The sequence below is a fragment of the Montipora capricornis genome, chromosome 1 (genome assembly GCF_036669925.1).
Source record: "Montipora capricornis isolate CH-2021 chromosome 1, ASM3666992v2, whole genome shotgun sequence".
In the NCBI taxonomy this organism is placed as follows: domain Eukaryota; kingdom Metazoa; phylum Cnidaria; class Anthozoa; order Scleractinia; family Acroporidae; genus Montipora; species Montipora capricornis.
Genome location: NC_090883.1, coordinates 18,201,138 through 18,216,137, shown reverse-complemented (window position 1 = coordinate 18,216,137; position 15,000 = coordinate 18,201,138). Strand labels below are relative to the sequence as shown.

General features: G+C 39.2%; 1 protein-coding gene across 1 annotated transcript in view; it reads right to left on the bottom strand.

Moving 5' to 3' along the window:
- The window catches only part of LOC138019111 (sacsin-like), a 44,680-nt gene that overhangs the window by 20,073 nt on the left and 9,607 nt on the right, over nucleotides 1-15,000 (bottom strand). Inside the window, 4 exon segments of the mRNA XM_068865813.1 lie at nucleotides 7,025-7,172; nucleotides 8,829-8,939; nucleotides 13,599-13,699; nucleotides 14,229-14,295. Coding sequence (XP_068721914.1) covers nucleotides 7,025-7,172; nucleotides 8,829-8,939; nucleotides 13,599-13,699; nucleotides 14,229-14,232 — 364 coding nt within the window. The 5' untranslated portion in view covers nucleotides 14,233-14,295.

The following is a 15,000-nucleotide window of genomic DNA, read 5'->3' as shown; positions in this document are numbered from 1 at the left end:
TTCACTCATCGGTACCAGTATGACGTCACGACACGCATCAATGATTTATCAACATGGCGGCCATTTTTTTTGCTCGTAATTTTGAAAAATGTGTTTATTTTCTTGGTATGTGGGTCTTCTTATACTTTGATCGAAATGGCATAGCCTTCTTAAAATGTGAATGAACCATTTGCGATAATGGCTGTTAGGATCAAGATTTAAAAAAGTCTTCAGGAGGAGTTAAAAAGGTACTACTATGCAGCCACAAAGTAGTTTGTACGAAACTTATCGGTTTCGGGCAACTCGCGGGGTGATAAGGTCACACACTGATTCCAGAATAGGAGGTTTAGTAAATAATACATTGAACTTAATGAGTGCCGAGTTTCGAATGACCAGTGTGTGTGGTTCTCCTCATCAATCCCTTTAAAGACAGTAGAACCAAATATATAACAGTGGACAACGGCACCCGGCAGGTACAAAACACAGGTAACAGGTCATTGTTTTACTAATACAGAAAGTATCCTAAACATTCGTATAAGCTAACCTCAGGCCTGATTAGGCCTAAAGAAAAGTATCCTAAACATTCATAAAAGCTAACCTTAAACCTAAAGAAAAGTTTTTAGGCCTAAGGTTAGCTTTTATGATGTTTAGGATACTTTCTGTATAGGTAAAACAATGACCTCTGACCTGTGACCTGCGTTTTGTACCTGCCGCAACGGCACCAGTGATCATCAATGGTGAGTTTTGCACTCTACTACTTTTTTCGAATATCAGCAAACCTTTTACGTATTTTTTGGTATAATTAACAGTCAACAAACATAATAAACAGAGTTAACTGAATAGAGTGTAATGTGAAGTGCTAGATTTCAATCCCATATGAACCATGTGAGTGTTAGCCCTACTGATGGAAATGGGCCCACACAAGGACAGAGAAAAACTCTGACCAGCCTGGTCAGAGTTTTTCTCTGTCCTTGTGTGGGCCCATTTCCATCAGTAGGGCTAACACTCACATGGTTCATATGGGATTGAAATCTAGCACTTCACATTACACTCTATTCAGTTAACTCTGTTTAAAATATAAGTGCTACACGGCCAACGTTTGTATAAAACGTAACCTTTCCTTGAACAAACATAATAGTTTGTTTTTACTTATTTTTTTAAATTACATCATGCAAGCAGGAAAATAATACAACTTAACTACTTTAACATATGAAAACAGAAGACTTTCGACGAGAATAATTTCAACTACTAAGGTGTATGAACCCATTCAAGAAATGTTAAACGAGTAATTCATTTAGCTGGGTATTTACACCCTTCAATTCTGGGTACTCTATCTGAGTATCCACCCGATCTTCACCCCTTTGTTTACATTGTGTTCCCAGTGGCACCTACATTTTATGACGTACGGCTGAAGTTCATAAATGATAAAAGAAATGATATGAAGCTTAGTATTCCTTGAAGAACCGTACTCCAACCCTTTTTCACATTACGCACACCCCCTTGAGGTAACCAATGTTATTTCCACCACTTCTAGCCCTATGCATCTACCCTGGTACCCTCTGCTCCCCTTCCTTCCCTAAATTTGATGCTAAGATTGAATCAATATCTGGTTGCACGACTGTGAGATTTTTCTTGCAGTATGTTGAGCCTCTTTGTACGCATTATCTTTAAAATTTAATATTGATTTTAAACAAATGGCTGGAATAACACATTACTAAGGTGATTGAGAATAGTTCCATCACAATGATGTACACATTGCATGCCACTGAGAATAGGTTATGAAAGAAACTTGTGTTTCTTGCAGGTGATATCACTGCTCAAGCATACCTTACTGTTGCATTGTAAACAGGTCACAATACGTGGAGTGGCGTTAAGAATATCAATCTAGAACTGCTACATGATCTGCTGGAGCTTACCATTTAGAGGTTGTGCCCTCTTGCTGATAAACTGTCATTATGTTTTTCACTCACTCTAATTTTATCAAGGTTTTCAGATATGACATTAAAATTTCAGTTCATACTACCTGAGCATGTTGTCAAATTTTCTTGAACATGCCTCATTTTCACATTCCTTTAATGGGTCATTAAAGCCCTAGTACCTCTCCCATTCATGAGTAAAATCGTCTGGCGTTAGACAGAGTAAAATCTATGATAAAATGATATATGAAATGGATCATATATGAACGGCGGATATGAAATCAAGTGAGGCTATGATCTTCGCAGTTATGAACGCAATTTTTGCAATTGCGTAGAGAAGCCTGAAAAATTCAGGACTTCAACGGGGTTTAAACCTGTGACCTCGCGACACCGGTGCGACGCTCTAACCAACTGAGCTATGAAGCCACTAACGTTGGGAGCTGGTCATTTGTGGGTTCTAATGTTCCCGTGAGGAAAGAATCAATGATGAAATGCTATATCATATATGATCCATTTCATATATCATTTCATCATTGATTCACCCTGGGAATGAGGTTGAGCATGACAACCAAATACAAATCATTTGTAATCATGAATGTTGCATTTACTTGATACCTTAGATCTTTCATGGTGCAAATGTAAAAATGTGTCATTTGCCAGTTATGTGAACATTTGAATTCTTGTTACAAAAGTTTTAGATCTCATTAACTTGCTAAAGAGAAAGCCAGGGTGGTTTAGTTCCAGATGTTATGCACAAGGATAACTTTTCACATAGTACAACCAGTGAAAGATATTTATAAAATAGGGAAAAGGAGTGGCAATTCTATAAATGATCTGGAGTTTGCATCAAAGGTCTCCCCAGTGCTAAAAATATCAATAACATACAAACCAACAAGAAGTGGAAATGGCAATGCAGCAGTTGTCAACAAAATACCAGCAGTTGCCAAGTAAGCAGGGTCTTGAAATGTACAGTGGAAAGAATAATTTTGTCTTATGCCAAGGTTAAGCAAAATACAATAAGCAAGGAAAAGGCAAATTGTCATCACACTTGAAAGTTTCTTTTCTTTTTACTTTAAACTGAGGCCCTATATGTAAAATCACTTTGTACACTGGATCAAGAAAAGACAAAAACAATTTAGAGACAATAACAGCTGGAAATAGCAGCAACGCTAGAAAACAATTTAAGTTTGCTGTACTTGATCATTTGCCTTGAACAAATGTCATATATTACTTTAATGAAAAAGAGAAAAATAATAGATGTCGAGACAAAAGAAATTGACAGGTTGAACTTTTGAATTGGCCTTACACTACAGTACATGTACCTGTAAATTACTTACTATACACTTAATAAATTATTACTAATTATTAATTATATTATTATTTATATTATTTTATTATATTATATTACTATTATTTTATTAAGTAAATATTTTACAATAAGGCAAATTTTAAAGACAAGGCAACGCAGATGTTAACAGCACAAACAATAAAGGCCAGTAATTATTATCACTTGGTTGAGGCGGGGTATAGGGAGGTGGGGGGGGGGGGGAGTTAAGATCACGTTTCACATAAACTAAATCGGGCTTTTAGCGTTTCACGAGCTAAAACTGCATTTTCTCGAGTAACGGACAAACATTTGGCTTTTTCGCGGAGGTGAGAGCAGCTTAATAACTGAGGCCTCAGACCTACCTCTTATGGCCCCAAAACAGCCCTAAATGACGTACTTATGATACGTCCCGATCGTGTTCTCGGAGCCATAAAAAGAAAATTCAGATCTCTGTTATTCCCTCCAACTTCTTGACTCGATTCCTAGGCGCTATCATTTTCTTACCCCTCTGGTTCTTCTTTTTGTGCACTTGAAACTTTTGATTGGTTTCTTTACCCAAAACATAGAAATTGAGTATGATGGGCAATAGACATGTGACTTCCAAGACTTCCGAACCCTCTGTCATATTGAAACTGTTCCCACAAGACCCAGGGGACTGACGAAACCTACACGGGAGCCCTGGTGAAAGGTTCATCCCCAGATTCTTTAACCTTTGACAGGAAGTCAGGCTTGATAAGGATTCAGTACGGCAGCCACTAGCTGTGTCCGGAAATGGGGTAGATAGCTCTTTATTCTTATGGTTGTAGATAATTCTTTTTCACGGACATAAGAAGCAAATTCACATGTCACAAAACAAAAAAGGCTTCAATCACGCTTCACATTAATTAATAAAATCTCGATTCACGATGAAAGAAAAAATAAATTAACGTTTCACGAGAAACAAAAGGGTCTGATCATGGCTCACGAAAATACCCCCCTCTTGCTTCAATAGGCTGTCACAGACTTTACAGGGAGGCCAACGAAATAATTTGATTAACACAGGACAGAGACAGGCAAACTTACAAACTTACTTTCAAGAAGTCCACAAACAAGGATAGTTTAATTTGACACGAGAAAAACCCAGCATAATAATTTCTCCAAACAGTCACGCTAACACAACTTCCAACAAGCGAGAGCCAAAAAAGGCCAAAAAATTTGTGTACTAGCGGTCAAATACAAAGCTAACCCACAAAATGACACTGAGCCAACAAATTTTGAAATACAGCAAATACAATTATTATTTACCAAATATTTCCGCAAAATGTTGCCTAAAAGAAATCCAAGCGTAAACCGGCCCTCTGGTGGTCTCACGAAATCAGCAACCTTTGCGTTGAAAAGGATTGATGGGCAGAATGGCTCATGGCATTCACACAAATCAACATTTGCTGTAAGTTTGATTAGCAAGGAATCAACCGTCCTTTTCTGAGGTGCGTTTTCCAAAAACGTTAAAATGGCACGAACGCCAACCAACTCGAGTTCGATTTCAATGAGATTAAGGTCAATTTATTTAACGTCGGTAGTTCCTTCAGTTACGAAACTGGTATCAATGGAAGCCGACGGTGCGCCTTTTACTCCCTTCCCTCTGTCAGTGCTCCGTTTCACGGATATTTAAAGCTATAGCTACACGGATCAGAGGAAGGTGGAAACAGACGTTGAAGTCACCGAGGATCGAACTGGGGACCCCTTGCTCCGAAAGCCGCGCAGTAGCCAACTGAGCGACGCCTGCAAATGTTGGTTTTTGAGGAGAGGGGAAAACCGAAGTACAACTTCCGTGGAAACTTACCCGTTGAAAAACCTGAAAAACCTGTCGGAGCAGAGTACAGAACCAACAAACTCAACTCACATTTGGCGTAGAATCCGGGAATCGATCCTGGGCCACATTGGTGGAAGGCGAGTGCTCTCACCAATGCGCCAGCCCTGCCCTGATGATTCAACCAGGAGAAAACAATGGAAGACAATGAAGTCTCTCTCCCCCTCCTAGGTCAGGTCAAAAAGCTCTTTAACAAAACTCCTCCTCATGTGGGACTACATTAATGCATCTAAGTTAGTCAAAGTATTTACCACCGTAACCATCATCATTATAATCATAATGATTTCCATGTTCTTGCCAAAGTTTCACAAGGGCCATGATCAAGCCATCATCCTTTGGCCCTTTTTAAGATTTCAAGCGCTCCTCTCACAATCGAACCAGTGTCTGTGCGCACCTCATACATCGTGGTTGCTTCAATTTCAAGGTCTTTGTGTTTTGAAAGCTTTTTAAAGACCGGTCAGTATAAAATGCAGACTAAAAACTGGGTATAAAATGCAGACTACAGTCTGTAAGTATAAAAATTAATGCAGACAGCAGACTGCATACTGGGTTTAAAATGCAGACTGAGGCTTAAATTGTCTCATCCTCTGATACGCGATATATTTTCAATAATAGGGTCACGCAACAATGTCGGTCTCGTTTCCTCTGCCGCGAAAATTTCCAAATAGGTCTTTTTATTATTTTTAGGGTTGGGAATGTGCTTTACCGTAAAGGGAATTTGAATTAAAGCCTTCTGACATTGGCCGATTGTCACATGATACAATTCTCAGATCTGTGCCTTACACCAAAACACCTTGTAAATTTGATGACGTCATTGTGAAAGTCAGTGTGTCATCATAACATCTGCGCGACTGATTTCGGAAATCGTATTTAGTATGCATGAATGAAAGTTTGAAACGAGAGAGGCCGCTGTGGAAAATAGGCGGAAGGGAAAGATGTCTGACATATCGAGCTAATGAAAATGACTCAGCAATCGTCAGAAGGCTTTAATTCGAATTCCATTTAAGGTGAACCGTGAAGTATATCACCAAATGTTTATGCTTTAGATTAAAGAACAAATACAAATTCTCAATGGTAATATATTTTTTTTAGAATGAAATAGACCCAGTAGGCTACTAAGTAGGAAATCTTCACGGCAGAGAAAACGAGACCGACATCAGGTCATGGCCCTAAGGTCACTTGAAAATATATCGACACGTTAGGCCTCAGTCTGCGTTTTAAACATAGTCTGCAGTCTGCATTTTATTCCTACAATTGTGGTCTGCATTTTATACCGACCGTTTCAATAACCTTAAACTGTTCCTTTCTGATGGCACAACCATGTGTATTATTTTATAACCAGAAATCTTGGACAGCCACCGGCCTTTACTGCTGACGCATCTCAGTTTACCCAACACTACTATGCTCTCCTTTGAACCGATTTAAGGTAACGCAAGCACTCACATTTGGATCGGCTGTGCTGCGGATATTTGGCTTTTGTCAGCTGGATTTGTTTGCATTTTGCGCTCTCTTGAAATCGCCTCTTTCGCTGGAGTACTTAGTCTTGCCCCTGCTTCTGCGGCTATTTTATAAGGATCTGAATGACCTACGTCACCTAAAACACTCGAATTAGTGGAGTGTGAATCTTCGTCCGCCATTTTGTAGTTTCTTTAAAAAACCGCTGACCTATCAGCCGGACTGCATGCATCTTTCGCCCATAAACTGCCCCAGGGGGAAAAAATGCTCCTTTATGGGAGCATGGCCAATTTAAAACTAACTTAAGCAATAAAAGCTGCTCCGATATCTCAGAATTTGTAGAAATCTAGAAATTGCCCAGAGTGCAAAAAGCTGCTCGGAAAGAAAGAAGTTGCTCGAAATAAGAAAACTTGCCAAAAAGTTAGTTGCCGAGCAACTTGTGGAAAGCCCCAGTCCTCTCCCGTTCTGGAATATTGTGTCAGTCATATGTTAACCTACCTGTCATGTGAAACACGGACTTGAATCCCAAACCGAAACGACCGACTTTGAAGGGATCGGCTGCTTTAATGCTATCATTGAGCCGCTGAATCCCATTCCAGTCTTTTTCGGAAAAAACGGCATTGTTGTAAGCATAGAGTGCTGGACCCTAATGGAGAAAAAGGTAAATTGCATTCCTGCCAATACATTTCAAGGCGATTAAAAATCGGCAGCTTTAAAAAAGCTTTGTGGAGATAGATTGTGTAGCAATCTTTCCCGCACCAGAGATCTTTTGCATCCCGACCGCGCGAAAAATGGAGCAAAACAAATTATTTCATAGATATGAGATTTATCCATGAAAATCGTAGTGAATAAAATTCGTACTGATTCTAAATGTAGCCAATCAGGAACACGAAGGGTAAACTTTCACTGTGAAGAAATATCGTTCGTCCAATCAGCAACGCGAACGACGGAATTTCACTAGTGATGAATAAACGTATCGAATGGAACCTCTTCCGACAGCCGTTGCACAAAAACCGCGTGCTTTGAAAAATGGCCGAGGGAAGGTTTGCTTCTGTTTGCTCAGTTGAGGAATTTATTTTAGAAAAAGAAAAAAAATGCCGCTCAAAAAAATGAAGGAGATGTACGATTGCTTGAACGAATTTTGAAAACGCAGGTCGAAGACAGGAAAATGGAAGTTATTCCAGCGGTTGAGCTGAATGAATACTGAATAGTACATAAACCAATTTATCATCTCCGTCCGCACTAAAGACGGCAATGAATATGAGCCGACTTTCCTTCGAAGTTTAGTGGCTAGCTTGGAACGACAACTGAAGAAAAAGGGCTATTCCGCAAGCATAACAAACGACCTGGAGTTTGAGAAAACCGACGAAGTTCTTTCGTCCAAACAAAAACAACTAAAGAAGCAAGGAAAGGGAAATAAACCCAAAGCACCAGTAGCTTTGACAAGCGACAAACTCAAAACACTTTCCCCACTGGGAAAACCAGATTTGTTAATTGTACACATAGGTGTCGAGGTTAACTATCAATAGAGTTATTTCAGTAGAGTTATGATTTTGGACTGCCAAAATCCTGAATTCAAGATTTTGGAAGTCCAAAATCTTGAATTCAGGATTTTGGCAGTCCAAAATCCTGAATTCAGGATTTTGGAAACTTAACTCTAACTCTACGACATAACTCTATGAAAACAACTCTAAGAAGAAAGAGCAAAGTGCCACAGTCCCAAAAGACATCTATTGTTATCGCTATTGTTTTCTTGAAACAAAGGAGCGTATGCATAATGAAGTAGGGACCTGTGCGGAAATCTTGCCATCATTGCTACGCATCAGAGAACTCACTCGTTTGCTGCGCTCAGTCGTTCGTTTTCTGATACTACTCAATCGTACGCGCGCATTTTCCATGAAGTAATGTTTATATCTTTCCCGGTGTCGGAATGCGGAAAATACCTTTGCTGGTACGGCAAAGTTTGCTACACGGCTATTGTGGAGAAGAATTTAAGAAAAAGAACAACAATCACTGCATAGATCAAAATTAACGTCAAAGGCAACACGTTTATTTACCTCATCAATTGATTATTTATTGATGTGTTCGTCTAAGGAATTACTTATCCCTTTTTACTTTCCATGTTTATCCCTGTGTGATAAAATTTCACTCCGACTGAATTGATTTAGGTGTATTCTCTGTTTTTTTTTTTCAGGTTACCGAGTCCGTCTTGCGATAACAGAACCCATAATAAATAAAGAGGTTAACGTCGCCTGAGTGTTTCATGTTGTTTACAAGAAAAAAACAGACAAAACATTCTTACCTGAAACTCTGAAAGGCTATCTGCATAGAGATTTTCGGTTGGATAGCTATGTCTATCGTGCAGAAACTTCAGTTGAGTGGCGTTTGCATCGTCAGCATTTTGAATAAGTTCCTAGCGTACGAGAACAAGAAAAAAATGCGCTGTAGCGATCAAGAGGACCTGTTTGGCCACCAAAGGAGACCATGCTTCGGGAGCAAGTTTGTTGACAATTCGCACAAAATAAAATGAAACGCACGCTCATGGTAGACAACGAATAGTCTCCATTTAGGTTTAACATCAACGACCAATCTGCGTCATTTGACACAAGACAATAGTTGGGTTTATTATTAGCTAAGGATTAATTAGTGTACCTAACCTCAAAGTATTTCTTTTGCAAAAGTTGGATGTCTAAGGCCCCGTCCACACGAAGACGATTGTAAACGCAAACGCTAGTAAACGCAAGCTTTTTTATGCGTTTAGGCCTTCCGTCCACACGAAGACGATGAAAACGCTCACCGTAAACGCATAAATTCGAAAACGCTCTCCAAAGTGGATAAATTTAAAAACGCCGTTTATGCGTCTTCTTGTGGACGGCCGTAAACGTATATTTTCGTAAACGCTGTGAAAACGCTGACGTCAGATATCAGCGTCAGTCTCTTTTATCGAGTGCGTTTCGGTGTATGACATCGTTTTATGCGTTTACGAGCGTTTTCGTGTGGACGGGTGAAAACTCTACATAAACGATGATCGTCTTCGTGTGGACGGAGATAAAAATATGCGTTTACTAGCGTTTGCGTTTACAATCGTCTTCGTGTGGACGGGGCCTTGCATATATTTTACCCTTGCTTCTCTAGATTTTACTTTTAATAGGCTTAATGAGGCACGAGAGAGTAAAGAACCTAGTATTCGTTTGTCCCATGGCCGAGCTAGTGAGAGGTATGGGTCTATTTCTTCAATGACGTCAAGAACTAATTTACTTCGCCACAGTTCTTTCAAATCTATGATGCAAAGTAGTTTATCACGCCATCGAAGGAATAAGCCCATGCCTCTGCCCGCCTCGGCCATGAAACAAATGATTCTTACATACCTTAATTAAGAGGCAAACTAACAAGTAAAATCAAGAGAAGCAAAGGTAAATATATGTTTGTTATTTAACCTTTTTGACAGTAAATATTTCGAGGTTAGGTGCACTTATTTCTGGCAGAGAACAAGTGTTATGAACACTTCAAAATGCTTGTCACTCACTTCTCTAGATATGGACGATTTTAAGTTGAATGTTCAGAGGACACTTTGTGATGTTTATCGGACAGAGCATTTACATAGTTTAACTCACTATCGTCCAATCCTGTCTCCGTATTTTTCCAAAGATGAGAGAGAAAAAAAGTACCAACGCCCAGCAACTTAAAACTCAAAGTACCAAAGAACCTATCCATACTTTCACTGTTTAAAGGTAACAACATTAACATTTTACAGCGCCATAATGATTAACTGAAATATCGTTAATTGATCGAAGTTGATGGCACTTTTTAACTACAAACCTAAATCTAGGAATCTTCACAATGAAGGCTGATTTAGGCGTTGCAGGAGTTTATTACTTTTCCAATACAACGCGCGAAGAGTAGCCCGTATTCTGTAAATGCGCCAGCCTCGAGTAAATGCGTACGTCTCCCAAACAGACACTTGCGGGAATAAGAAATAGTGGTAACCACACAAATACACTTCAGGTTGAGGGAAGGGATGCTGCACATATGTATATTTACTAGTTCAGTTTAGGTGCTGATCACCGCTGGAGCCAATATAAAGCTTTACAATGAAGGAGCTGTTATAACAAATTGTTTGAAGAGACTACCCAGATCTTGAGTACATATGGAGTTTAATACAAATCTGTTTCGAAGGCTAACATAAAGTTAGCTCACTCATCAGTTAGTTTCCATATACACTGAAGCCTACTAAAATACACATCGGCATTTTGTTCGCGCAAGACGCAATAAACCGTTACAACGGACCGTTACAAAACATTGTAAAAAACCGTTAACGTTACAATCAATCGTTGTATATTCGAATGCGCTTCTAAAAACGCAAGATCTATGCACGTGCGTTGAGCATGTCAAAATTTTTAAGTGTCAGTATGCGCGCGCTGTAAAAACGAAATCCAGTTAGTTAAGTTAACCATATCTGAGGATGAACTTTCGTCGGTGCCGGCATGTAGAAATTAGTTCGTTTCGTTTGTTTAATGTTGCCAATTCCGGTTTCGTGATAATGAAAATGCTTCTCCGTCGTGCATAGGTTGCATCGCTTTGTCATATTAGAGTAGGGTTTCGCCTTGGCCAGGATCTTCCAATTAATGGTGAAGCGTTGTTCTTTGCTTTTAAGCTGCCAGATGTGTTTGCTAAGTTCTGTGTCGTTCTTGCGCGTTTCGTTGTTGAACGACACCTGATGGTGTCTGAACCTAGCTTTAAATTACGTGGCTGTAAGACCTACATAGGTTTCGGTTTTGCTGGCAGACGTCACCTGGGCTTGATAAACGATTCCTTTAGAGAGGCAATTTCCTTCCAAGGGGCATTGTTCCTTCCTCCTACAGTTGCATGCTCTTTCGGCTTGGTCTTGTGTCGGTTGTGCCGAGTTCTTAAGAACAGTTTGGTTGTGTCCCTTTAAAATTTGTTGTACGTTCGGCATGAAACTGTAGCTCAGTTTGAGAGTGTTTCTGTTGAAGATTTTCCTCAATTTGTGGCCAGCAGGGAAGAATTTATCGATAAGGCGTAGAAACTCTCTTCCTATCTTGCTCTTGACATTCTTCTTGTACGGTGGATTGAACCAGATAATTTTCGGGGATCGATTACGTCTTTGGGATGGTGCCCTTTGCGGTGGTTTAAATTGTAGTTTGTATTTATACCCACTCTTGTACAGCGCATCCTGATACGGGGTTGCAGCTTCGTTAAACACGGCTATTAAACATGTATATTTACTATATATATTAACGTTTTATAATACTCATGAAAAAATACTGGTAACTTCATTTTGTTGAGCTAAGAGAACAGCAGTTTTCAGGTAACATATTGCAGAAAAGCATGAGGTAATTAAGCTTACTGTCAACCTTCAGGGGTGTCTTTCGGAAAATCGCTCTTGTTTGCGTTGTTTTTAAAGAAACCCAAGTAAACTTTATACCACTGGTACATAATAAAATGAAATACTTGAAAATACCTTTAACTTTCAGGGATTCTTTTTTCAGATATTTTTCGAAAGCGCTTTTTCGAAAAAGCTAAAAGGCGAAACTAACCCTGTCTGCCCAACTGAGTTAATAACCTCTGCGTTAACACAGAAATCCAAACGAACTACACTCAGGCGATAATAAGCCAACAAATTAAAGTTTGTGAGGCTTTCTCAAAATTCTGAATAGTGCTCCGAGTGGGTGGCATGCATAAGAAAAAATTATATTGGCCAACTTCAGGATGGATTTTCTCAAGAACCAATTGGAATTTGGGAAAAAAGCTTCACAAACGTAATGAACCAAATATTCTGATTGGTCAATGAGCAAACAAAGAGAGAGATAGCCAATCAAACGCGAGCCCTGGATGACCCAATTTATAGCGCAATTTTTTGCGTAATTTTTGACCACCTCGAATTTTTTCATGAATATTATTAGTAAGTAATCACATGATTTTTCTCGTGCAATTTGGAATAAACAAGCACTTGTAATTTTTTTCAGACTTCAAATTGCACTCACCCTACGCGCAATTTTGTTCGTCTTTAAAAAATTATACTCGTGTTTATATATTCCAAATTACACTCGAAATCATGTGATTATACATGAAAAAATATATATCCATTCTGATTGGCGGATAGAAATGCAGTTTTCAGGCAACACTGGGAAGAAAAGAAGTAATCCAGTGCAAAAAGACGTAACAAACCAGGAATTATAACTGATCAATGATCAAAGAAAGCCACAGATCGATAACCAATCAAATGCTACAATCCGGGTCAAAAGATTTCGGGACATTCTTCCATCGTTATATGAGGAACGCGTGCTCTTCTTTAACTGCCTTTTTTGCGCCCCCTTACCCCCAGACATTGTTAAAACATGCGAGCGATCGATAAACGGATCTTGGTTTCGGAGACCGTGAAAAATCAACATTGTAATGGGGGGAGGGGGAAAAGCGGGAATTGTCCTAACAGTTTTGAACAGGATTGTGGCCTTTACTAGATGACGCATTTTTTGCGTGATGACGTGATACGCATGCCTTTCTTCTGCTTAATTACGACAAGCTTTCTCGATATTCTTTCATGTCAATTATATTAATGTATAATCACATGATTTTTCTCGAGCAATTTGGAATAAATAAGCAATTGTAATTTTTTAAAAAGACTACAAATTGCCCAAGCCCGTATTTCGTACGTCTTTGAAACGTTTATTACTGCTCATTTATCCCAAACTGCACTCAAAATATGTGATTAATAATTAGATGAAAAACTTCGAGATGGTTAAGCAGAAGCAACGCACCGTATCACGCAATCACGCAAAAAAAAATTGCTCCGTAAATTGCGTCATCTACGGCTTGCGCTTGAATTTGATTGGCACTTACCAAACCATATTGTTTATTAGCCAATCAAAAGCAATAATTCTGTGAGTAAATTACATGAATTAACTATTTTTTGGACTAAATTAACTCTTTTTTTTTGCATTGTGTTTACAAGAAACTGCACTGCTCTCAGCCAATCAGAATCGAGTAATTTTGTCATGTACATTATTACCTATACTAATACAACGATGCGTATTTTTTCCTTTTTACAAACCTTGAGTATCTGTCCATCATCCGGGTATTCATCTAGGATCTTTCTTAACTGTTGCATTAGCGTTGGCTGAATCAAGCCAAATCGCCGACTTTCCTTTTGCGCTAAAAATAAAAAGTGACATGAGCGGATTGCAATCACAAGGAAGATTTACAACAGCCGCAATATCAAATCTACAGGGCCACTTGTTTCAAAGAAGTCAAACTTAAAATGAACAACGGCTGAAAATTTGCACAATTCAAGTGGAAAAGTATCTTCTTCCTTGGAGCAGCACGATCAAATGTCCTCTCGAAAAGTGAATTTTGAAGTGGACCCTTAGGATGACTGAGCAGGATGCCACAAGCAGGTTATATTTCAATGATGTAGCGGGGTTCATTTCCCTGGAGATAGCTGTGGAGGTATTTATATGTGCCATCCGGTTATCGCCAATGCTATTTCTGCTTTTTTTGCTAAAATGAATTAATATCAAATCAGTTGTACAAGCCTAATCTGATCATCAGCCGTGGGGCGAGGCACCCCGAGCCCTAAAAGAAAAACGTCGTCAATAAAACAAACACCAGAAAAAAACCTTAGTATTGTTTTTGGTTTTCTGGTTTTACATTAATAGAGCAATAACAACAAGACGTTATTTACCCATTGGCGACACAGGAACTTTGAAAACGTCAACCTCTATTCCTGTTTTTAATCAGGTCCTGTACATCTGGAAAGATAAGACTCCGATTATTAAAGAGGAACAACCTTGCCGAGAACGCTATTAAATCACGGGCAGTATTCAGCTCTGATTTAGGCGGAACCAAGGGATCTTGAGGGTTTGTCCAGCACAGTGACATAATCTCATAGTCTCCTTTCTATTGATGCAATAAAATGGTTAACTGTCGTTAAGGGAATTCCCGCTATTGAACGCATGACTCGCTCTTTCAACTCTTGGAACGTTTCCGGCTTGTGATACGGTGCACTTTGGCTTCTTCTCGTAGTGAATTATTTGCAAAGTGAAAGAAATTTTCAATAGGAGCCAAATCCGGACTTCTTGGGTGCAATTTCAACAACTCAGCCTGAGTGCGACTCATGGCTTTCTTTGCAGCCGCCGAATTTTGACATGGATCACCGTCTCGAAAAAAATACGCCCCGGTCCCTTGTCTGCAAGTTCAAACATACGATTAAAGTTTCTGTCTATGAAATTTTCGGAATATGATTATGGTATTTTCTCATAGGGTTCACACATAATAACTCCCTTTTCATAGCTGATAGCAACCATAACTTTCAAGACTCGTGCACCCGTTCCTTCTTTTCGTCCCTTCGCTGTACATCCAATCTTAATACCCTCGGACAATTTTCCTCCAAATTCTTCCTTTAGGAGCACAAACTTGATCTGAAGGATTATTTTTGTGAGCAAACGAAGTCCCAT